At 33.5% G+C, this 26,346-nt stretch overlaps 1 protein-coding gene across 1 annotated transcript; it reads left to right on the top strand.

Moving 5' to 3' along the window:
* Positions 1-4,666: 4,666 nt before the first annotated feature.
* On the top strand, positions 4,667-6,012 carry LOC141724564 (GEM-like protein 4). Its single transcript, XM_074526742.1, has 3 exons — positions 4,667-4,786; positions 4,909-4,989; positions 5,090-6,012. The coding sequence occupies exons 1-3, from the start codon at positions 4,720-4,722 to the stop codon at positions 5,539-5,541; spliced, it is 600 nt and encodes a 199-aa protein (XP_074382843.1). The 5' UTR covers positions 4,667-4,719; the 3' UTR covers positions 5,542-6,012.
* The last annotated feature ends 20,334 nt before the right edge of the window (positions 6,013-26,346 follow it).

Consider the following 26,346-nt stretch of genomic DNA (forward strand, 5'->3'; position numbering starts at 1 on the left):
AATGTTTTTCGGCTAGTCATGTAGTCAAATTTCGAGTATTTTTGGACAATGGGCCAAATTCTGATTTCAAATTCAAAATAAACTAAAATTCATTGACTCATTATAATTCGAACTTATCTAAATATTTAATACCAATCTAGATTATTTATATATAGGTGATTCTATTTTCAATATTTTCTTTCAAAAGTATATATGTACATTTTAATTACTTTTTATAATAAAAAATATGTTAAAAATATATGAGATATATTTTCAAACTAAAAAATAATAATAAATAAGATAATAATCCATTTATGTAATATGTCTAACTTTATATCTGGAATTCAGTTCTTTAAAATTAATTGTACAAATATTCAAGTAACTATCATTTTTTTTGCGGAATTCAAGTAGCTATCTTTAAAGTTAAATAAAATATTCCTTTAGCACACTTATATATTAGGTGTATCATAAAAAGCATATGTGATAATATGGTGTACTGGTACGAGATTGTATAGAAAAATGAAGCAACTCGAGTTCGATTCCCACAAAATATTAAAAACAGGTGTAGTTTAGTCTTTTCAATGAGACTTTTTAATCTCAAAATATTATTCCCTTGTTGTGCTATTATATATAGAAGAGATATAATATAATCTCTGCTATCTATGCTATAATTAGCGGAATAAAGTATAATTTGGTTCAACGGTTATTCCCTAATTTTGGTTATTAAGAAAATATATAAATAGTGTTATATATCCGCTAAAGTACTGAATTATTAAACTATTACACACATAGTCTACTTTTCCTACTAAACTACAACCGCACCTTATCATATCATTAAAAAAAATTGTATTATATATCCGCTAAATTACTAAATTGTTAAACTACTAGATATAGTATACTTATTCTACTAAACTACGACCACATGTTATCGTATTTTTTTTATAAATTTATTACTCCCTCCGTCCCTTTCGATTGTTTACATTTTTGACAGAGTGCCTGACATGCATTTTGAGGTGCATATAAAGTATAGTTATGTAATTTTTTTTTTACAATTTTGTTTTTCTGAATAAAAATTAAAACATTAAACTTTTATTCGGAAAACAAATTTATAAAAATAAGTTACATAACTATACTTTTTATGCACCTAAAAATGCATGCCGGACACATATTCAGAAATGTAAACAATTGGAAGATACCGAGAGAGTATTATTATATATCTATATAAATATTTTTAAATTATAATATGAAAGGATAAATAAAATTCTTAAATATTAACGGAACCGTGCGATTAAGCTATTATACATAATATAGGAACATAGTATAGATAGATATGGATTCCACCCTAGCAAACCACTTTGCAAAATTAGGTACAAAACCTGCTACGGGTTTAACATGTATCATGAAACAACTATTAAAATTGCAGCAAGTGCTCATTACCCCATGTAACTGTACATTTCGACGAAAATAGAGTAAAAAAAGTTTAGCACTGCTGCAGGCCTTATAATAAGGACATTGATACATGCAGAGGTGCAATTTGCATATCAGAGGACATAGGAGCACATAAAGCGCCATGTGTGTCATAATGCCTCTTGTCCATATGAATGTTTAAAAACCAAATGAATTAAGCCATGGTAATAAACTAATGATTCAGAACTAGGATGATGGCAGATAAAATCTTGTTCAATTAACGGTATCAGAAGATTTTTTTCTTATTCTTTTTTTTTTCTTTTCTGTTCTTTTTCTTTGTTTTTCCGTCCTTCTTTGTTTGTTTTTCTTAGGTTTTATCCTTCTTCAAAGATGAGTCATCTCCCAGATTTTACGGAAGTGTTGACACGTGTCTAGAGATTATACATAGGTGAGGCGATGATGATGAGACGTAGGGACAAGTGCCATAATTTTCATATTTTCGGGAATGACTAATACGAAGCAGGTGACAAGTAGGTAATGAACGGGATGCGTGAAGATGGATCAGAGCGGGAGGATATGAAAATTTCTGCCGTAGGGTAAATTCCCGTAAGGAGAAGGGCCGGAGGCTGTAAGTCACTTAGCCGTAGGCCGTAGACCGTAGGGAATTTGCAAGACCATCATAGGACATATAAATAGATTGAGACATGGTAATGTATGCTATTAATTTTTAGCCACTTCCTTCCTCAAATCTGTAGTCTTAGCTATCATTGCTCCAACTCCAGCTAAAATAATAATTGCCAGAGGTAATCTGGTAAGCTAGGAAGATTGGGTGCGGGTGCGGTGGTGCGCGGTGCGGGGATACGAGAATTCGGCAAATGCAAAAATATGGGGATTCGGGTGCGGCGGGATACGGCAAATATTTAAAATAATATTTATATATTTACTATAAATATAGTCAAAGAGTCACATTTTAATTAAATAAAGTAGTTAAATAAGTAAGTTCATTATCCTAAATAACCGAATACATTTTTAAATTATTTATTTGAAAAAGAATTATTTGATTATATTTAACGTATTATTATTTACTCAAATTTAATATATAAGAGTTCATTATTAATAAGAGCCAATTAAAGAAAATATCAAATCAGTTTACAAAAAAAGAATACTTGGGTCCGAGAAAGACACAACACAATAGTCAAACACGCTGAGACAAATTATACATACGTGACTATACATACACGCTATACATATAAAAATGATAAACACAGATGGAAGGAAGATGAAGGTTGATAACAAATAACAAGGATTAGAAGATGGAGATGAAGACACGGCGATGATTAATTCGCCTCAGTAGTCTTTCCTCTCTTCCTAGTCTTTCAATTGGGCAACTAAAGTCGGTCCAAAAATTACAATATATGCCACTCCCGCACCCCAACCCGCACCTCCACGAATCTGATCTGTGAAATACGGCGATACGCCACGGCGGCGTACCCCGTGCGTTTCCCGCCGCACCCCAACGCACCGCCGCACCCCAACGTATTCGGTGCGCAGTACGCCAGGGAGGTGCCGCACCCCTGCTTTCCTGTAAGCCCCGGCTCTCATATGTTTAAAATTTCTGTAATTCTATATAGAAGCTGGTATTCGATTCCTTGCACTTAACAGACTCCAACATTAGACTTCTGGAATTAGCACAAAGAAAGGAAAAAAAATTAGACTTCTGCCCACAAAGATATAAGACGGCGGGGAAGGCTATCAGGCTTAGCGTGCATCACTTATGCAACTAGTGAGAGCATGAGTGCTTAACATGGGAAATATATGTTCAGATCAATTGAGAAAGAGTCTTAATTAGTTTTGACATAATAGATCAATGCTAATAATGCTGAGAATTGCAGTAGGATTCCCATCAAAGTAAAAGATTTTTCCTAATTAAAATTTCCCTGTCTTTGCACAAGATAGAACTGGGAATGATCTTGATGATGCTAGCAAATCGACAATGGAACGTGCCTCATCAGCCGCTTCTCAAATTCCAAGCTCCAACCTTTGCATATAAGTACCTTTCACCCACACATTCTAATAACATTTCTCATTGATTCTTGAAGCAAGCACCAAACAAGCTCCAAGTAATAGCCTAGCTATGATGACCAATTCTGTTTCAGAGACTTTTTATACTTTGATGTAAATATTTTGTTGTACATGAAGATGTCAAATTGTTTATATATGCGGTTCACCATGATTCAGATGGTATGAACCACTGCAAATTTGGACATTTTATACTCCATATCTACAAATCAACAGGACCTTCAGAAAAGAAGATGAAATATGTCAGAACTTGGAGCCAGCTGTCATAAACAACTTTTCTTGTGGCACAAACTTTACACTAAGAAAAAACAGTTTTAAGACTGTGTCATGACACAGTATGTTGTATCTAAAATTATAATAATCATAGAAAATTTATAGTACATTCAATAGTGTTCCATTAAATTATAGTTAAACATCATAGAAAATTTGTAATAGTCTGAAGGTAGCTTGCATGGCTTAGTTTTATGGCTGCCCCACAAAACATTCCATTAAACATCAAGATAAGATATTAAGGATGCTAGAAAACATAAAGAAACATGCATGATGAAAAAGATATGAAGAGTGACGGCAATCCAGATAAGCATTTGAAACTTTTGCACCAGCTGTTTATGACTTGCATGTGATGAATCTACTCCTTGCTTTCCTTAATCATATTGTTATATACTCTATTAAAGTATGCTGGCATCACAAAGAATGTCACTGCTCCTCTATGTGTTATCTTGTTCATTAACAATTGTAGTTCTTCTTCACACATAATCACAACTTCACCTTATTATGTTTTTGTCCAAGGTGCTACAAGCTTCAATGCTAGATCATACAAGCACACATACATACTTAAAATGACATTTTCCTAGGTTTTGGGAGAGTCGGTAACGTTACAATTTTACTCTGTTAAAAACTGCCCAGCTTCTGGTTTTTCAGCAAGTTATAAGAACATGAACATTTTTCTGACATGATTAAAGAGTATTTAGACGAGAAGGCGATATTTTAATCTCCAATGCTCTGTTAAACCATTAAGTGTAATTGCTTAATAATCCACACAGATCATGCTACCAACAAATACCTTCTACACAGTTTTCAGTTGGTTAGTTACCCTCTGTTGAAATCGAATATGCCATCAATTTCAGCTAACTACCATTACCTGAACTTTTTGTTGTTCTATAACAAACTTTACAAAAAAAAAAGAAAACTTTTTGCCAGATTTCAGGACAAGTTATTGGATTTCCGATCAGCTCAACAGCATTTCCAGCTGAGATGCTTCCAGAAGGAATTTTATGTATCAGTTGCAATCAGTATTATGCATCTCCGAAATTTAGACAGAGTAAGTATCAAATAATTTATCAAACGAGATGTAAAGCAATAATTTATCAAATAATCATTTTGACTGTTAATATCAGCTATACAGTATCCTTTTATAACAATAGACTTTTCTTGGAACTGCAGACAATATAGAGTTAATGAGGAATAGGATGAACAAACTCAGTGTGCAAGTGGAGAATTTTGCAAAAGGCATTCGCAATCATGGTAAGTTATGAGCTTACCAAATGTCAAAAAACATTTGTTTTGTGGCTGGTTCTGCTTTAAAATTGAGTGCTAACATGTTCCTTGTTTTTAACTTTTGCAGTGAAAATTGGACCTAAGTTGAGTGAAATGGTGAAGGGAAAGTTGAGATTGGGAGCTAAAATTCTCCAAGTAGGGGGTGTGAAGAAAGTGTTCAGACAAAATTTCAGTGTGAGCCAAGGAGAAAAGCTATTAAAGGCTTCACAATGCTATCTATCGACAACTGCTGGTCCTATATCCGGATTATTATTTATCTCAACCGATAGAATTGCCTTCTGCAGTGAAAGATCAATCAAAGTCTCTACTTCAACCGGGGATTTGCTTCGGACTTGTTACAAGGTTTCAGTTCCATTAAACAATATAAAGAGAGCAAATGAAAGTGAAAATGTGAATGATACATCAAAAAAGTATATAGAAGTAGTTACAAAGGATGGCTTTGAGTTTTGGTTCATGGGATTTCTTAACCATCAAAGAACTTACAAGTTTCTTCAGATGGCAGTGTATGAATCTCAATGATCACAACACAAATGTTGATTCTTCCCATGATCCATAACATGAATTTCGGTGTTATGGCCTCTGGGATTAAGCTGTAAATAGTCGAAATTGAAATGTCAGTACCTATAATTCATTTTTCTCAATGAAAATCCATCTATTTACAAATATGATATCACCGGTGCACCCTATTCTGACATCTCACTGTTCTTGTTCTTGTTGTATAAATTTGAAATTCTGAAGGTTGAATACATGCCTATTACCAAGAAAAACAATAATTTACATACCAAAAGATCACAGTATACATAAAAGCATCTGCACTTGTATTACACAAGGATTTCATACCATTCTATCCGATTCCAATTATTTTTCAAGAAAACAAGAAAAACTCACATAAATTATATCCTCGGCCTCATAACTAGGGATCAAATTTACTCTTTTAATCTTTGAAAATTTATGCCATCTGCACTATTCAAATGCCATATGTGCAATGAACAAGTTGAAGCTTTTTCCAAATAACCTTTATCAAATCTCATGCATGCAAAGATGGCCTTTATACAAAGTTTGTTAGTACTTTTTTGTTAAGGACTTTGTCCCTGCTATATTTAGTAGAACTATACCAAATATAGTACAAAGATAGAAAAAAGAAGCCAATTTGTGATTATAATGGAGTAAAAACCATACAGAAGTGAACATAGTTATATTTATATCTTTGTTATTACTCAAATAATGAGATTATTGAGATTATAAATTAATTTGAGGTTTTTCTTAGCAAGTGTATGATCCAAGAGTTAATTTTTTTTTTTGTTATGGTTCAACATTCCAGATTGATCAATTTACAAATATGAAACCCTCCTTTTCTCTTTACAATATTAACAAAATAGTTACGACAGATAGATACAATTTACAGATATGAAACTTGCAGTTTCACATGATATCAGAGCACTAATGCGATCAATGACAACTTCTTCATCTCCTGCAAATTTCACATCGATCTTCAATGGCGTAACTTTCTCAATCTCGTTTATTTCTTTCCGCAACTCGTAGTTTATCTTTTACATACTTGTTTTCACAAATTATCTATCTGTTTGATTGAGTATATTATAATTATTTCAGTCGTTTTGTTTGTTTTTGTTGATTCTATCCAATTCTCACAAGCGAAATGTCTACTTCTTATCATCTTCTGTTCAATATTGATGATAAGATTGATTAATCAATAGTTTTGATCTTTGATGATTATTATTCCTATTGATCTTACAAATTAGCTGTTAGATTCATAGCAAAAAATTTCTCAAAAATTAAAATCTTTAATTGCATCACATCTGTTTGATAATTTGCCTCACACATCTGTTTGATAATTTGCCTCACTCAAGTCAATTAATTGATATTCTTCTATCCTGTGATATTTTATCTCTCTTGATTGATAAGAAACTACGGCTTCTAGTTCAGCTAGTCCAGAAACACATAACACATCCAATAACTTCACTCATTTTTCTCATTTCGATTATGACAATCCACTACACTTACAATTCTCTGATAGTCCTGGAATGAAATTAGTCAGTGAAGTGTTTGATTGATATGGTTTTGGTAACTGGAAAAGATCTATGCTGTTTACTCTATGCGCAAGAAACAAGCTATGTTTTATAGATGGTTCACTGCTACCGATTCTGCCACCTACAAAAGTTAGTGTAGGTGTAATGATATGGTAATTTCAAGGACTCACATGTTATCTAGACTCCTTCAAGAATTTGAGGTTGCAGAATTCACTCCTATTCCCGTCAAATGTGATAACCAAACTACTATCTACATTGCCAAAAACCCTGTTTTTCACGAACGAACGAAGCACATTGATATAGATTGTCATTTCGTTCGTGAAAAATTACTTTATGTGCTGATTTCCTTATCTTATGTTCCTACTCTTCATCAATTGGCTGATGTATGTACTAAACCTCTTACTGGCTTACATCACAAGGATATTCTCTGCAAGTTGGGGATGCATACTTGGGGATGGCATCTTTTGGCATCTTTTGCCAACATTTTTTGCTCATGTACCAGCCTGCTTTTGGAAATCCACGAGGAACTGAGGAAATCCCTGGATAGGAATCCATATGGACTGCCATAGTCAATAATTTGAACCTTATTTGAAAGTATGCATCCCCAACTTGCAGAGAATATCCTTGTGATGTAAGCCAGTAAGAGGTTTAGTACATACATCAGCCAATTGATGAAGAGTAGGAACATAAGATAAGGAAATCAGCACATAAAGTAATTTTTCACGAACGAAATGACAATCTATATCAATGTGCTTCGTTCGTTCGTGAAAAACAGGGTTTTTGGCAATGTAGATAGTAGTTTGGTTATCACATTTGACGGGAATAGGAGTGAATTCTGCAACCTCAAATTCTTGAAGGACTCTAGATAACATGTGAGTCCTTGAAATTACCATATCATTACACCTACACTAACTTTTGTAGGTGGCAGAATCGGTAGCAGTGAACCATCTATAAAACATAGCTTGTTTCTTGCGCATAGAGTAAACAGCATAGATCTTTTCCAGTTACCAAAACCATATCAATCAAACACTTCACTGACTAATTTCATTCCAGGACTATCAGAGAATTGTAAGTGTAGTGGATTGTCATAATCGAAATGAGAAAAATGAGTGAAGTTATTGGATGTGTTATGTGTTTCTGGACTAGCTGAACTAGAAGCCGTAGTTTCTTATCAATCAAGAGAGATAAAATATCACAGGATAGAAGAATATCAATTAATTGACTTGAGTGAGGCAAATTATCAAACAGATGTGTGAGGCAAATTATCAAACAGATGTGATGCAATTAAAGATTTTAATTTTTGAGAAATTTTTTGCTATGAATCTAACAGCTAATTTGTAAGATCAATAGGAATAATAATCATCAAAGATCAAAACTATTGATTAATCAATCTTATCATCAATATTGAACAGAAGATGATAAGAAGTAGACATTTCGCTTGTGAGAATTGGATAGAATCAACAAAAACAAACAAAACGACTGAAATAATTATAATATACTCAATCAAACAGATAGATAATTTGTGAAAACAAGTATGTAAAAGATAAACTACGAGTTGCGGAAAGAAATAAACGAGATTGAGAAAGTTACGCCATTGAAGATCGATGTGAAATTTGCAGGAGATGAAGAAGTTGTCATTGATCGCATTAGTGCTCTGATATCATGTGAAACTGCAAGTTTCATATCTGTAAATTGTATCTATCTGTCGTAACTATTTTGTTAATATTGTAAAGAGAAAAGGAGGGTTTCATATTTGTAAATTGATCAATCTGGAATGTTGAACCATAACAAAAAAAAAATTAACTCTTGGATCATACACTTGCTAAGAAAAACCTCAAATTAATTTATAATCTCAATAATCTCATTATTTGAGTAATAACAAAGATATAAATATAACTATGTTCACTTCTGTATGGTTTTTACTCCATTATAATCACAAATTACCTTCTTTTTTTCTATCTTTTTACTGTATTTGGTATAGTTCTACTAAATATAGTAGGGACAAAGTCTTTAACAGAAAAGTAGTAACAAACTTTATATAAAGGCCATTGCATGAATGAGATTTGATAAAGGTTACTTAGAAAAAGTTTTAACTTGTTCATTGCACATACGGGATCTGAAATTTTTGAAAAAAAGTGTGCAGCAGAAAATGGTTTAGTTTATATAAAATACATCTTCTCCAAAGTATTTTGAGTTGAATATTTTTGATTGAGATCCTTTCTTCCAAGTGCGAGTTTATCTAGAAAATAAAATAGAAAATCATTCTTGGGGAATGTACCACAAACAAATTTAGACAACATTTTGAACTTATTCATTCCCCGGCTCCAACTCAAATATAATCAATTAAGACACGTATCTATATTTCTTCATGTAATACCTAGTATAAGTCCAGTCCGGCACTCCATTTTCCTCGCCCATATACAAGGAATGGTATTTTTGACAAACAGAAACTCATTCAGTGAAGTACTCCCCCAAGAATCAGTTTTGCAAGAATAATAATATGATATGAAGAACCTTTTGGTACATTTTCCCAGTATAGATAAGGGATGATCAATTTATAATTGATTTTTGTTTTTTGCCGTATCCCAACAAAATGTTGGGTTTTAATCCAAGCATGTTTATTTATTTAATAATTGTTTTGTTTAATTTTTGTAACAGCTCATGACCTGGTCATGTTTTCAGCTGAGATAGTTTAGGAAGTGGGGAAATAAACGTTAGGTGGTAGCGTGTTTTTAGGAGGTTTGGCCTTGATTTTTTGCTTTACATCTGTATGCAGGTGTATTTAGTTCCGGTACTAATTTTTGAATCAAATAACACGTTCAGTGCAGATAACTCAATTTTACAGTTTCACATAAGTACTCAGAAACTTAGTTTGTAATTTGATACTAACCAACACTCTAGTATCAGAGCCCATGGATCAGTAGTGTATGCCAAAGTACATGCCTAAGGGGGTCACGATGGAGACTGGTAAAACGAAAGAGGGGGTGATCGGGCTGAGTTACCCTATGTTAAACAGGAGAAACTATACGGCTTGGTCGGTTAAAATGAGAGTGTAATTGCTACCACAAGGTGTGTGGTCTGCTGTGGAGAGTGCTCCAAAGGCGGTAGTCGAGGAGAAGACGGATAACATGGCCCTGGATGTCATTTATCAAGGTATCCCGGAGGACATTCTTTTGTCCGTTGCAGAGAAGAAAACGGTGAAAGAAGTGTGGGAAGCCATTAAAAGGATGTGCTTGGGAGCTGAACGTGTGAAAAAGGCAAAGATACAAACTCTAAAGGCAGAGTTTGAATCACTGAGTATGAAGGAAACAGAGGCACTGGATGATTTTTGTATGAAACTTAATGGGTTGGTGACAACCATTCGAGCTCTAGGAGAAGAAATACAAGAGGCCTATGTGGTAAAAAAACTGCTACGGGCGGTGCCTAGTAAATTTCTTCAAATTTATTCTACAATCGAACAATTTGGAAACCTGGAGACTATGACTGTAGAGGAGACAATCGGGTCTCTTAAGGCACATGAAGAGAGACTCAGGGAACAGAGTGATGCTAGTGGTGGACAATTATTGTTAACGGCTGAGGAGTGGTCAAAAAAGGAAAATGATGACACAAAACTGCTTCTCACAAGAGAAAAATGGTTAAAAAGACGTGGGAAAAGTGGAGTTGAGGGGCACACAAGTCCAAAGGGTCGAAATAACAGAGATGTTATGCGTGGAGTACGTGACAAGAGTAAGGTACGTTGTTTTAACTGCCTTGGTTACGGACACTATGAAGTGGAATGCAAGAAACCGCGTGAACGTGAACAAAAGGAGGCAAACTTGGCTGAAATGCAAGATGATGAACCTGCATTATTGGTGATAGAGAAGGTATTGTTGGTTGATGAAGGAAAAGTAGTGCCAAAGTTGAATCAAACCAGCCAGGAAAATCAAGTTGGGTCAAATGTATGGTACCTTGACAACTGGGCAAGTAATCACATGTCAGGCCAAGTGTCTAAGTTTCAGGACTTAGATAAAAGTATTAAAGGTCAAGTCAGGTTCGGAGATGGATCCATGACATACATTGAAGGGAGATGAACAATTTTGTTGAAAAGCAAGAGCGGGGAAAACAGACTTCTAACGAAGGTATATTACATTTCGGCACTGTGTAGCAATATAATATCTCTTGGACAGTTGGCTGAGGAAGAAAACAGGGTGCTGCTGAACGGAGAATATCTATGGGTCTACGAGAAAGGATGAAAGCTAATGATGAAGGTAACATGTTCAACAAATCGTCTCTATAAAATTCTTTTCAATAGTGAAGATGCAGGTTGTTTGTTGTCAAAAACCGATGAGAACTCTTGGCTCTGGCATGCCCGCCTTGGGCACATAAATTTTAAAGCCATGAATCTAATGTCAAATGAAAGGATGGTATTGGGCATGCCGGAAATAAGATCACAAAGTGAGGTCTGCAATGGGTGTCTCATGTCAAAACAAGCAAGAAATGTGTTCCCAAACTAGGCAACTTACAATGCTAAGAAGGCCTTAGAAATTGTTCACGGAGATTTGTACGGTCCTATCACTCCATCGACTACAGCTGGGAACAAATATTTACTGGTGGATGATTATACTAGGGTAAGATGGTACACTTGAGGCTTTCAAAAGTTTCAGGGCAAAAATTGAAAATGGGACAGAGCGGAAAATCAAAACTCTGCGGACAGATAGAGGCGGTGAGTTCACTTCAACATTATTTAACACTTATTAGCCTTTAATTTTTGGTGTCAAAAGCAGGCTGGTCTCACAAGGCTAAAATTCCAACTCACCTTTCCACATCTGCTCTGCATCATCATAAAAAGACAAAACGATATGCTAAATATTTATTGATATAAATGCTAACCTAATTAAAAAATTAAGAGTGTATGTGAGTACTGTTTACTTGTTTTGACCAAATGGAAGATACTTTGGATTAATCCAAATTTGTTCTGAAGAAGACAGAAACAAGTTGAGAAATGTGATAATTAATATGGGTGTCAATTTTGTCCCTACTATGGTTTAAGGTTCTTGCACTGTACCTTGTGCCTAAATGGTTGTAGTTCTTTACATTTCGAGAAGTCAGCTGATATGATTTTATAGAAGGTGCTAGAAGCTGCAGTGCTGAATCAAATATGAGTACAAAATTGTAGTTATATTTGTAAATAATTACTATACGTTAGTCATTAATCTCTTCCTTAATTAGAGTCTCAGTATATATGCCTAACATGTAAATGGAGAATCTATTCTGACATGTAAGAATAATTTTACTTATATTTGAAATTAGGAAACACTTTGGGATACCTATATACATTCCTTGATATATAGCTTTCTTATAATTCATTTACTCAAGAATTAGAGTGTTAAAATTCTTATGCAGGAACATATGCCACTAATGGTCTAACTTACCCAGCTTACTAAAGATTACAAAAGACTTTATAGATGAAATCAATAATCTTTTTATCTATTTAGTCGATCAATTCTGTACACTGTATTGTCAAAATTTGATATTTAGTGACCATAAGATTTCCACAAGGACAGACCATAACGTACTCATCCATTCCTTCCCTTTGCTTCAATTTCTTCCATGATCTCCTTTGGCAAAGGTATCTGCACGAAACCAGACTTCCTGATCCGGGGTATCCATCTCTTGTATCCCTGGCCTTCAATCCTAGTTGTTCCTTCGCAAACTATTACGTTCATGGCATCTTTTGCAGATCCACCAGGAACCTAGGAAAAACCCTGGATAGGAACCCATATGGACTGCTTTATTGGCAAATATATATTAGATTTCTTTGAATTCATTTCTCTAGATGAATGATAAGATTATATGTAGGCTGGAGTTTTGAAGTTATGGTCATTTATAAAGAAGTTGTAGGCTGGAGTTTGGTAGCTATGGTGATTTATAAACAAGAGAGTTAAGCTATGGTGATTTATAAATGGTATTTATAAAGAAGAGTTATGATTTATAAAGAAGCTGCAGCGGTTTTCTTTTTTAATATAATATAATTGTATGGATATAAAATCTATACTATACTGTTATAAGCTGTTTAGTTTGTTCCACCTTCATATAAAAAATATGTTAACGCCTTCCAAAATTAAGCCTTAAACAAATATAATTCTATAAAAAAGAAATCAAGTATTTAAGATAACTACAAAATCTATGAATTCTGATCCAAATTAATATCTGATGTCACTCAAATTTTTTCTTAACTCTTTTGTTGGAAATCAAACACTTCCAAAATTAATTTTAGTAATTCAAATTATAATTTAATAATATAATTAATAAATCAAAAAAATATTTAAAAGTATTTAAAAAAAATTAATTTATCTAATCATGTTATACTATTATAAGGAAAATATGATTTCATTAAAAATAAAAATTAAATTCTAGGGCTACAGAGTAGTCTAACTCAAAGTATGCATCTCCCTCTAGGCAAAAACACTTTTCATTCATTCTGCAAACTAAAAATATATATAAATAATTTAAAAAATATGATTTACCTATTCCATTGGCCATTTATATCAAAAATAATATCATAAATTAATTAATAAATATGAAAAAAATAAGATTAAATAATTTATATTAAAATTATTATCTTAAATTTCAAAAACTTATTTATTTTATTTCATAATTCACCTTTTATAATAAAAAGTAAATATAATAATATGGTTTCATTAAAAATAATAATAAATTTCTACGCTACAGAGTAGTCTAGCTCAAAGTATGATTTTTCCTCTCAGATGAACACTTTTCGTTCATCTTGTAGATTAAAAATATATTTAAATAATTTAAAAAATGTCATATCTATTCCATTGGCCATTTATATCAAAAATAATATCATAAATTAAATAATAAATATGAAAAAAATAAGATTAAATAATTTATTTTATATAAGATTATCAAAAATAAGATTAAATAATATCATAAATTTCAAAAACTTACTTATTTTATTTCATAATTTACTTTTATAATAAAAAGTAAATATAATAATAAATATTCTAAATCTTAATATTTTAAATTATTCGAATTTCAATCGGTCAAAAGTATAATATAAAAAATAGGTATCATTAATTTCAATAATACATATTTATTATATTTTATTTAATTCTCTTTTATAATTTTTTTATTTTAAAAAAAATTATTATATAAATAATAATATTATGTTAGAATTAGCCCGGGCATCTTCCTAAAACAGTTGTTAACACTTTTCAAAATAAAATTAAAATAAATATATTTTATTTAAAAAAAATAAATCATGTATTTGATATATTACGAACTCTTTGAATAATAATCCTACTTGATTTCTAATCGCACTCAATTTTTTTTCAACTTTTTACAAACACTTCCAAAATTAATTTTAATAATTAAAATTTAAAAATAACAATTTATTAACAAGTCAAGAACATATTAAAAAAAATATTTATCAGATCATCTGCATACACCAAATCAACCGCATATATTGCTCCGCTAAGCGCCCACGGGCCGAGGACTTTTTATTATTTTAACTATTTCAAATTTGAATCCGTCAATAACATGATATATGTTTATTATCTGCTATAATTTAATTTTATATAATAAAAATAATAAAATAATAAATTTTATAATCATAATTAACAGAATTTTAAATGCTGAAATTTTGTTATGTCGTTTTTGAATAGCATAATTTTAGAATTTGATGGTTGTTTGGAAATTAACAGAATTTCAAATACTCAAATTCAAATTCCACCATAGTTTATTAACTAACTAAATTATTTGAAATTTTTCATTAAAATATTTAATAAATTTTAAGAGAGTATGTTTTTTTCTAAATTATTTAATTAATAACTATCAATATTTATCTAGCCATCTTTAAAAATGGAAAGTTATCTTTGAAGATTTAATTTGACCATTACTACCTCTTTTGTTAGCATTCGATGCTTTATTTTTTTAATTTTTTCAAAAAAAAATTCAAAAATCTAACAAAATGAAATAAAACAAATACAAAATAACACACTAATATATTTATTCCCCAAACTCACCTTCATGAATTGTCACATCAATCTCCATATAAAAAACTCTACCCTCACAAAAAAAAACTTAAATAATGGTTTGAGTTATGAAAGCTCTGATTATTATACATGCATATGTGTAGATTCATCCAGATGTCATGTCTATAAACAGTAACTGATTTCAAGTTTAGAAATCAGAACTAAAAATAATTGGGAATCACATTCATGGGTGCTATTTTGTTTACTATTTATCTAACACAAATAAATATGATCTTTTTGTATATAAAATTAGAATAAATTGCAGCTTTAGAGATATATTATTCTACTACTATCAAAGCAACTCACAGAGAGTTTTTCTACTCCATATTTATTTTTGCTGCTCATATAAAACTAATGCATGATATATAACTACCTGTATTGTGGAAATCCACTCATTCTTCTATACAACCTTATACCAATACAGCATATTGTTACATATGTTTTTTATCATACATATGTAAATGTGCTAAATAAATGTTTTATTTAACTTTAAATATAGCTAGTTGAATTCGGAAATAAATGATAGTTACTTGAATATATGTACAATTAATTTTAAAGAACTGAATCTCAGATCTAAAGTTAGGCATAGTAAATAAATAGATTATTATCTTATTTATTATTATTTTTTAGTTTGAAAATATATCTCATATATTTTTTAACATATTTTTTATTATAAAAAGTAATTAAAATGTACATATATAATTTTTAAAGAAAATAATGAAAATAGAATCGCCTATATATAAATAATCGATTGATATTAAATATTTAGATAAGTTCGAATTATAAGGAGTCGATGAATTTTAGTTTATTTTGAATTTGAAATAAGAATTTGACCCATTGTTCAAAAAGTACTCGAAATTTGACTACATGAGTAGCCCAAAAATATTGTCACATTCCAAGTTAGACCAGAATATCTTACCTGTGAAATTTTTTAATATCTTATATTAATATAAATGAATGTGTTTGAGGTATTTATAGGATCGGGTCAATTGATTATTTTTATTAAAATTACTAACTTCGCTGGTAGCTCACTAGTGTTTCGGGACTTGTCGTGATTTTAAAAATATTTTAAATTTCATATGAGATCTCATGAGATTTGTTAAAACTATGATGATATATTAAATTGATTTATTTTTTATTTTTCACTTTTATAAAACTAGCATTTAAAAAAAAAATTCTTTTAGATAAACAATATTTATTGATCAAAATAATATTGTACAAATATTTTGAATTATTTTAATATTTTAAATTATTCAAATACAAGTTATATTTATACTATATTTTAGCATTTGATTCAATACATTTTATACTATTTCAAAAAAATATTGTTCAATAATTTGAAGAAATTAACCAGTTCAACTAATATTTATAAAACTTTATCGAATTGAAAATTATTTAATTTTAGGAGAATAGTATACAATATTATAAAATTATTATATGAAGAAATATTAGAGTTGTAATGAAAAAACTTAAAAATAGTTTAAATAATAATATAATTACAATTTTTCTTTCAAATTCTTGAAAAAATCACGAACATCAATAATAAGTCTTACAATATATAATACTCGGTCGCTTAAAAAACAGATATAGCAGATATGTATTGTTCTCACTCATATTATGAATACCATATATAAATTATTATAATTTATTTATTACATAATTTTAATTTTTGAATAATTATAAATACATGTTATTTAAGTATTCAATGACCTGACTGGATATTAATAATGATTATGCATGTACATAAATCAGATATTTAACATATAAATAATTGAAACCATGGTAATTTCCTAAGAAAACTAACATATGATAATTCACATGCTAAATACACACATATAACTTAATCTTATTTTGTTAAAAGTGGTGTAAAAAATAACATTTTTCCAAACATACATAAGTTAAATTTCAAAACCTAACATTTTTCATTAAAATCAACTTTTATATTAACAGTAGTGTAAATTTTATATTATTTTATATAATGATTGCAAGTAATTCTGAATTCAGTTATTCATTTTTTTATCTTTTTAAATTGAGTAAGTTAAATGTAAGTTAGTAGATAATTCAATAATAATATAGACCAATTATATAGTTTATTTAAATAAAATTCAAAATTTTTGGTCAACTCTGTATTCAACATATATATGTTCATTTTTAACTTTTTCTTTCTAAACATAACAACAACATTCCACATATTAAGTTTATTTGTTTCATTTTAAACGTACACTGACTATCGTGTTTATAGTCATTCATTAAATACAATTATACAACACAAACAAGAATATGTATATTTTTCTTTACAACACAAACAAGAATATGTATATTTTTCTTAGTGAGCTATATTGGAAATATTGTGTAATTTAGTAATATCTTTTATGAAAATGATACACAAATAAATACGTTAGACATTATAGAATATTTACAAATAAGAATATAACTAAAAACATTATAATTGCATGCATAAAAAACTTTAGAAAATACATGTGCCTGGCACGGGTTATTATGCTAGTATAATTAATTAATCATAATTATCTTATTTTTACTATTTAAAAAATTATTGTTAAAATCGAAGTTTTGAAAAGATTGTTATACACTCTCTTTTTTTGTTGTTAAAATGGGACATACCTTTTGATTAATGACATATATACATTTTAGATACATTAATATTTGTTCTTGTCATACACATACAAATATTATCTAAATATTTTTACACTCAAATAGTATTTTAAGTAATATTTTATATAAAAAGTTCTTGTTTAAAAAATTAATCTTAAATAATGATATATAAATTAAATTTATTTATAATATAATGAATTATATTTTTAAAATAAAATTTTATAGTAAATAAGATAATACTATATAAGTTTAGCGAAATAGAGATATTGATATTAACATATGTAAGCTACTTTTACGTTAAAAAAATAGTGTTAGTTAGTGTTTCGACTGATATTAAAATTTTATGATTGTTTAGAAATTAATTTTAAATTTCAACATTGTTTGTTAACTAAATTTATTTTAATTCAAATATTTATTAAATTATTATAATGTATGTTTTAATTATCTTCTAAATCATTTAATTAATAATTATCAACTTTAATTCATTTAATTTGCTGATTCCCACTTATTTTTAGCATCATATGTTTTATTTTTTATTTTTTAACAAATTTATCCAAAAATCTAATAGATAGGAACGCACAAATACATTCATTCCACAAACTCACTATAGGGCCTTAACACAACTCAGTCACAGCCACCTTTCCCCTCTCTAAAAAAAAGACCTAGATAATGGAGTGCAAGGCCATAACTATTGTTTATGCATATGTTTAGACTCACTACAGATGTCTTACAATAAATGTGTGTTTTCGCGTGTTTTCAAGTTTAGAAGCCACTACTAAAAATAATTGAAGATAGTAAGCTAATTGCTCACGACTCATTAGAATTCTATAAGGTTAGAACCTTCCGAGAAAAGGATGATTGAAATAATACTGCAGCTGTATTGCACCACTCAATTGCTCAACCCACCGATGCATGCTAACTTTTTTCCACTATCCAGCTAACACAAATATTATGCCCAAAAATTGATATAAACAATATTCAGATTGAGATTGATTAAATAGTCAAAATTGGGGAAGAAACGCCTAAAATTAAGGAACCGATAAAGTTATGGAAGGAAAGTAGGCGCGCCTGTGTGTAGGAAGGACGCGCCTTATTGTTCGATGGCTGATAAAGAGGTTGCTGTCAATGGACCCCATGTATAAGGGGGGGCGCCCTCATCATAGAAAGGTGGCGTGCCCAGTGACTTGGTGAGAAAGTGAGGGAATTTCTGAAAAATGCCCACCAATGATAAATCTTAGGGCACGCCCTAAGTGAGTAGGATGTCTTGAAGAAAAATTCAACATGATTACTTTGACGGGTTCTTTGGAAGATGCAAGGAAGATGGAGATTATTATTATTAACCTATTCGATGCAGGTACTCTATTGAAGAACTTCTTTCTGTAGCACATCTACAGGAAGGCGGTGTCCGTGGTCAGAGAACTCCAGGGGTATGCCTAGACTGAATGCCTCCTCCAGTAGTCAATGAGTGTCCTCATTGGGGATGTGGGGTAAAATCTGGTGTGTACTTTGGGAGCTCTGTCTCTGTAGTCAACGGATGTCCTCGTTGGGAGACTTCAGAGTATCCTGCACTTTGCACCCAAAAGTTTGGTAGGGGCTCCTTATCGGGGGGCAAGGATGCGTCCAACATTTGGGGTGAACCACGACTATACCTGTGTCCGCGGACTAGAGAAACAACTGGTAGCGAAGGGTTATTTTTGGCCACGGAGATGCCTTATCCGTGAAGTCTCGAAGCCACGGACGAGCCTTGGGCCTTTGTGGATGAGCATCATCGGTGGACATTCCTAAAACTAGTAGAAGACGGTTTCCAGTTGGTTTCCCATTGGGCCTCGGGATAACAGATCTAAGCCCATTAGGTTTCTCGTTCCCCAAGAACTACGTTGGCTTGATTCCCTATAAATAGGGATACGTAGGCAAATTGGAAGACGTCAGAAGCGAGAGCGCAAAGGAGCCACCACTAACCCTAAGCAATCTCAGCCACCAATAACCACCACCACCAAACACTGTTCACGTTTCCGACGAATAACCACCGTCATAGATCTTGTTCCCGGCTACGAACCTCAGGCTTTGTTGCTTCCAAATTCCTCCGTCAACAAATTGGCGCCAGAAGGAGGGGCTAATCAAGATCTGTATCTAGGAGGATGGATGTCTCAATATCATGATAGAAGTTTTTATGATGGAAGCTCCGAAGAAAAATCTGATCATGGCTATGAACGCCATGAACCTTACGTCCCACCCATGACTGATCGCCTTACTCCAGATGTTAAGGGACAGCCGCTTGTGCTTATCAGCAATGCTGACTTGTTAGAACAACTGTATCGCATGGAAGATGCCCTAAACGGTTTCGATTCAAGGCTGAGCACCGTGGAGCGACGCAAGACTAGAAGGGGCCTTCGCCACAACCGTTCTTCTCATGCACCTGGGAAAGCACCTTTGACTGATAGAGATGCCTCAGCCGGCCATGGTCAAACTGGAGGAGGACGTGTGCCGATAACCCCGCGATATCTGAACTACTCCAATGATACATCTCCAATCATCGAGCTTGTAGGAGAAGATGCTGATGGTCGAGAAATATTGCGGACGAATAACCGGGGGGTTGCCCATCCGCACCGGTCTGGACGTAGTCTTGAGGAGCACCGAAAGGCGGAGCCCGTGCCGGAGAATGAGCAACAAGGCTTTGCGGATTTAAAGGATCGCTTGGGGATCCGCTTAGGCGACGATGATCTGAGAATGTTATTACTCTGAGTGGTAAAAGGAAGCTGATCGTGGAGATGTAACGCCCCATGATACAACACGTGTGCCCCTAAATTCCCATTGGAATCAGGAGCGGTACTGCGATCATGAGATAGCTCCTCCCCGCAGATCGCTGGACCGGTATAGTCGAGGATATGGAAGCGACCATTGGAGAAGACCCCAATATAGGGGAAGAGGCGGAGGTTGAGGCAGGAACTTAGATGGGTATCACCGTGACAACTACCGTGGCCGCACTGATGCCCGCTGGTATAATCGAGGAAACAGCGATAACTATGCTGAGTATGATGATCATAGGGATATAAAAAATTATGATCCCGATATTGCTGGAGGCCGCGGTTGAGGTCAAGGAGAAAATCTGGAGGGAGATCAAGGTCGGAACCCCGAAGTGATCGTGATACCAGAAGATGCCCAGAACACCAACCAATAACAAGCTCCTCCAGGTGGGAGCCATGCAGAGGTACCTCCACCGCAGCCCCAAGTTCACAACCTCACATGCAAACTATCCCTGGTGTGGGAACTTTCAATATGGGAAATATAAAAAGGCTACTTAACCATATGGAAGGCATAGTGACGGCCACAGCCGAAATCCCTTCCATGTTCTCGGTGGCTGTAAGAGAGGCATAGTCGCCAGCTGGATATCGCAACACTACCAGCGATCTCCGTTTCCACGGAAGTTCAGACCCTCTGGAATTCCTGGGCCGATTCAATATAGAGATGGACGTATATCAAGTCCCGGACTTGGCTCGATGTCGGCTCTTGGCGGAGACTTTTAGAGAAAGCGCCCAACAATGGTTTTAAAAGCTCGGGCCGGGAGTAATCACTTCCTGGGACCAAATAAAGACTCTGTTCTTGACCAAGTTCCAATCTGCTGTGAGATATGCTCCCTCCGTTACAACTCTCGCCAACGTCAGGCAAAGGGAGAATGAAAGCTTGACGTTATACTTTAAAAGGTTAAATGTTGAATCTACCAGCGTAAGGGGAGCTTCAGACGAAGCCTTGAAAAGCTTTTTGATATCAGGGCTAAGGGTTCGTTCGGACTTCTGGAAGCATTTACAGGGAAAAGACCCAGCCACTCTGGCGGATGTCTTTGCTTTGGCAGAATCGTTTAAAGCCATATAGCAATCTCTGGCAGAAGTACAATCGACAGCGCAAGCAAGTCAGATAAATAAAGTAAGGAAGAGAGACATATCTCCAAGCCCAAGGTACAGAAGGAATAGTCGAAGCCCAAACCGGGTAAATGTCATGACCACGAGGAGGGAATGGACTCCTCCCTCAATCTATGACTACAGAATAAGCCGGTACACGTCTTTGGCCGCGTCTATTGAGCATATCTTTGAGGTGAACAAAAACAGAGGGAGGTTTAGAAAACCTGAGGCTCTATCATCTTGGCAAAGTCAAAACAAGAAAAATTATTGCGAATACCATGAGTCATCCGAACATAACACACATGAGTGTCAACAACTAAAAGATGAGATCGAAGCACTTATCAAGGAAGGATATCTTGGTGAATGGGTGGTTAAGGAAGTAAAGAGGCACAAGGATAGCACTGGTAGAGTAAAGGAAGAAGGAGGGAGAGCCCCACAAGGGTCGAACAATAAAAAATTACCTGACTATAGACATTCAAGAGTAAAAAATTGAGCCCAAATCTCTCGTATCTCGCTAATTTCCTTTCTACCATAGCTTCTAGAACCAAGACCCTACCAAAAATTTAACATACTTCAAATATTAGTACTTGATTTTAAAAATTGTAAACCAATATTTATGATGTTTTAGTTTCCTTACCACTTTCCAATTAATGTTGACATTTTTTTGAGAAAGCATGACAATGTCATACATGTACCTCATCACGAAAAAAACCACATTCTGTGCCTCCTTTTTGTTGGGGACACTACACATAAACAAATAAGATTCATAAATAATAACTAAAAGTGAGGAGCATATAATATAAGTGAAATAAACAAACCAATGTAAGTTATACCTGAACCTCGGTGTGATGCCAAATAAACTCTTTTCTGTTATTCTTCAATCCACCTTGAGGTACATATAATTTAAATGCCCTGTAAAATACGTATATTTTCATCACATCACTTATAGGACTAGATTCTATGTAGTAATTATACAACATGAAATTTGAAATTTTATCATACATTCGTGCAGGTGTGGTCAACCATATCTTCCTTTCTTTTTTCAACGAATCAAACACGTATATAGCACTTTTATTGAGACAAAAAAGTAGCAACATCCAATGATCTCTACAATAAAAATATATATAATATATTAGCCAGAATATAATTATATATATATAGCATGATAATTACTATGATTTTATTCTTACTCTTGGATGTAAGGGGCTAGGATATAATGTTTATCCTTATTAGCAACCAAAAGACTTGTCATGTAATCAGTTGCTTTGTCCTTGCATTTTTGCTGCTCATGATTATGTGGTTTTGCTAGTTTAGATGGCAACATGAATGCAAACTTATCGTCCTTCAATTGTTTGCACAACTTGCTAACATACCTACAACTATTATTTATCACAATATATGTGTGTGCTAATAGATTCTGAAGTAAATTAGGAAGAAAGACTGATTCTTACTTAAGATACAGTTCCACAATGGGTATGTTTAATCAACTCATTCTCAAAAACTGATTGACATCTTCGAGTGTGATATATATTGGACCATCTCCATTTTCCTTAAAAACGAATGCATCAGATTTGTTAGAAGGGGGCATCTTTTTGAGTAAGAAACTTAAACCTGCACAGTGATCACTCGAATTTATGTCATCACCAACTACTTAAGGGCTTTGCTTCAGAGGAGTCACCGACCCTTTACTTTCAACCTTTGATGACTTTTGAATTGGCGTCATCTCATGGAGTTTTTTCTTTTCCAATATAGGATCCTAATTAAAGACATATTTGTTAGGTTATATTTAATGAAAACTTTTCATAATTGAACCAAACAAGATATACCTGTCCCAACATCACAAGTTCCTTCGGCCATTGAACAAAGCTACCAGCTGCATTTCCTATTGTCTCGTGTTCGTAACATGGAACAGGAATTGGAGTAAGTTGGTATTCAGTTATAACATCATCAACTGATACTCTAACATTCTGAGGGGCAATCGGGTTATTATGGTTCATCTCTCCCTGATTGTTTGTTGGGAAAAGAGTCCCTCTAGCTGCAACAACTTTTCCTCTTTCTGGATGTATTACACATAGCCGACAAAGTATTGGAACCTGCAATATTCAAAAGAATTTTTCATTAGAAAGAGCATTTTTATATCAGGTTCAAGTCATATCTTTTGAGAGCACAAAATAATTCAGTCGTAGAGCAAGTACTATATGTTTAATTCACTTCCGACTTGAGTCTCTATGTTGGTCTTATAGGTGACAGTAGCATATTTCAACTACACTGTTGTACTATTATAACCACAAAATTATGTTGACAGTACCTTGATAGTTGAGAAAAATCTTCTAGATCCACCGAGTGACAACTACTTCGAGCATTATCAACTTTTCGGGCACCAGCATCATTTAAAAATTGATCAGCCTCGAGTGACACACCCATCTGCTTCAACTGATTGAAGATGCCTTCAAATTTTGAATTCATCATTTCCACGCACTCTTTCTGAACTTTTTTTCTGATTTCTTCCATACTGGTGGCCAATTCATCTGTCGATACAAGACCACTATGTTTCCTTGGCCCTGACTTAAATACATATTTTATTTTCACGCCTCCACCAACGCCTCTAACACGTCCCCCGTGCTCTTTATTCCCAAGTGCACGTGCTAATAAGTCATCATGGCCTTGTGGAGTCCATGAACCTTCTGATGCTTGATTGTGCAACTCATTCTGTAAATACACATTCATTTGAAACACTTCATTTCACAAGGATACCCCTGCTAATTTTAAAAAGTATAGTGAATTACCATGGTCAGGCACACATCCTTTGTCTTCTTATTTGGAAAGTAATGACCACCCTGTCCATCAGCTCTTACACGTGCTCTAAGCCAATCAAAACCGCGTCCAGTACGCTCAGTTGATAGCAATGACATATTGCTGCAATCAGGATCATTAAGAGAAGCGATGGGGTCATCAATAGACCACTTTGTTCTTTTTGAAGCATATCCACTAGGCCCCAGGTAATGAACATGTTCATTATGTTTCTGACTTTCTTTTGCCTTTTCGCTTATTTCCTGTTTAATATAGATATAAAAGTTTCATGTCAGTCAAAATTAGTTAATTCAGATGAATATAAAAAAGATGACAATGATGAAGAAGAATGTGATGCTGGTGAAGAAACACCAAAGGTATCTCATGGAGCAGCCAAATCTATGAAATCAACATATCAGTTGCTGACTCCTTCTGTAAAGGTATGTGCTTAGTTCTTTGTTTGACTTCAATTTCTACATTGTTGACAGATCACTTATATATACTTGCCTCAGTGGACATAATTCATAACAACATTCATCAGTCACAATTTATGTTTTGTTATCAATTGTGCATGATAAAAGGTTGCTGATCAAAGTCTATAATGCCATAGGTTCACTAGCAATTTATTAACTGAATTAATTCGAGAAAATGGCTGTAGTTGATACAAGCCAACAGTGCGAGAGCCTCGACCAAGAATTTTATTCGAAGAAGGGTCCTGAAAATAGCATGAATTGGATGAGAAATGAACAACACAATGCAAATGCTTATTTAGTTGTGTGACAGATATCAAGTTTAAAGTAAAAGTTGGGATATGATAAACATCTAGTCAAATGAAATCGGGCGAGAATTGAACATCGCCGATATGAGAAACAGTAGCATAATTACCATCCGGTAGTTGAAATTGTAATTGAGGAGTCATGAGTGTATAATTTTTGAACATAGATAGATCACAATATATATGATGCGTGGCACCCGAGTCAATATACCAAGGAATTTTAAAAGGAGAATAAGATTGGCCGGGAGTTATACCTGCCAAATTAACCCTGGCTGAAGCATCATCCTCATTGTCTGGAGTATTCAGTAAGGCGAGAATGTGATTATATTGTTCCGCAGTGAAAGTTGGAGTATGTGCAACAGTAACAGGCTGGACATGATGGGTTGGTGGTGCTGGAACAGGTTGGACAGTAGTAGCAACGACGTGTGGCTTTCCGTTGTGAGCCTGATGAGGGGAAGAATGATCAGAAAATCCATGGAGACGATAACAATGCTCCTTTGTGTGACCATGACAATGGTCGCAAAATGGCCTCTGCCTTTTTGTTGAAGAACGAAAATGCTGAGAATTACCATAAACCTGTAGATCAACAGATTCTACGAGTGGAGCAATACTGTTGTTGATGATCTCCTGCATTTCCTCTTGTTTGACGAGGTTAAACATTCTTTCTGCAGTAGGAATCGTTTCAAGGAAAAGGATTTGGCTCCGGATTGGAGCAAACTTATCATGTAGACCTTGTAAGAACTCCGTTGCACGATGTCGTGCATGTTGTTCAAGTAAAAACTTGCTAGCTCCGCAAATACATGTCTCAGGTGGGTTAAGAGAGTCCAATTCATCCCACAATATCTTCATTGAGTGTAAAAAACAATGACTGACTTTTCATCCTGTTTCAAGTTAGAAATTGCAGTTTTCAATTGAAACAATTTAGGAGCATTTACTTGAGAGAACCTGACATGTAAGTCCTTCCATATAGTGAAGGCAGAGTTAGCATACAAGCATGATGATCGAATATCTGGTTCGCACGAGTTCGTAATCCAGCTGACCATGAGATCATCACATCGTTTCCAACAAGCCTTTTTTGCCGGGTCTTTTGGTGGAGGTAAAGAGCCATCAACAAAGGCAAGTTTGCCCTTCGCATTCAATGCCTTGGTGATACCGCGAGCCCAGCTTGG

The sequence above is a fragment of the Apium graveolens genome, chromosome 1 (genome assembly GCF_009905375.1).
Source record: "Apium graveolens cultivar Ventura chromosome 1, ASM990537v1, whole genome shotgun sequence".
In the NCBI taxonomy this organism is placed as follows: domain Eukaryota; kingdom Viridiplantae; phylum Streptophyta; class Magnoliopsida; order Apiales; family Apiaceae; genus Apium; species Apium graveolens.

Excerpts from the sequence above, each read along its gene's own strand:
- LOC141724564 (XM_074526742.1), top strand. The coding sequence starts at position 4,720 with ATGCTTCCAGAAGGAATTTTATGTATCAGTTGCAATCAGTATTATGCA. Across the intron at positions 4,787-4,908 it reads ATCTCCGAAATTTAGACAGA|ACAATATAGAGTTAATGAGG; the intron begins GTAAGTATCAAA and ends TTGGAACTGCAG. Across the intron at positions 4,990-5,089 it reads AAAAGGCATTCGCAATCATG|TGAAAATTGGACCTAAGTTG; the intron begins GTAAGTTATGAG and ends TAACTTTTGCAG.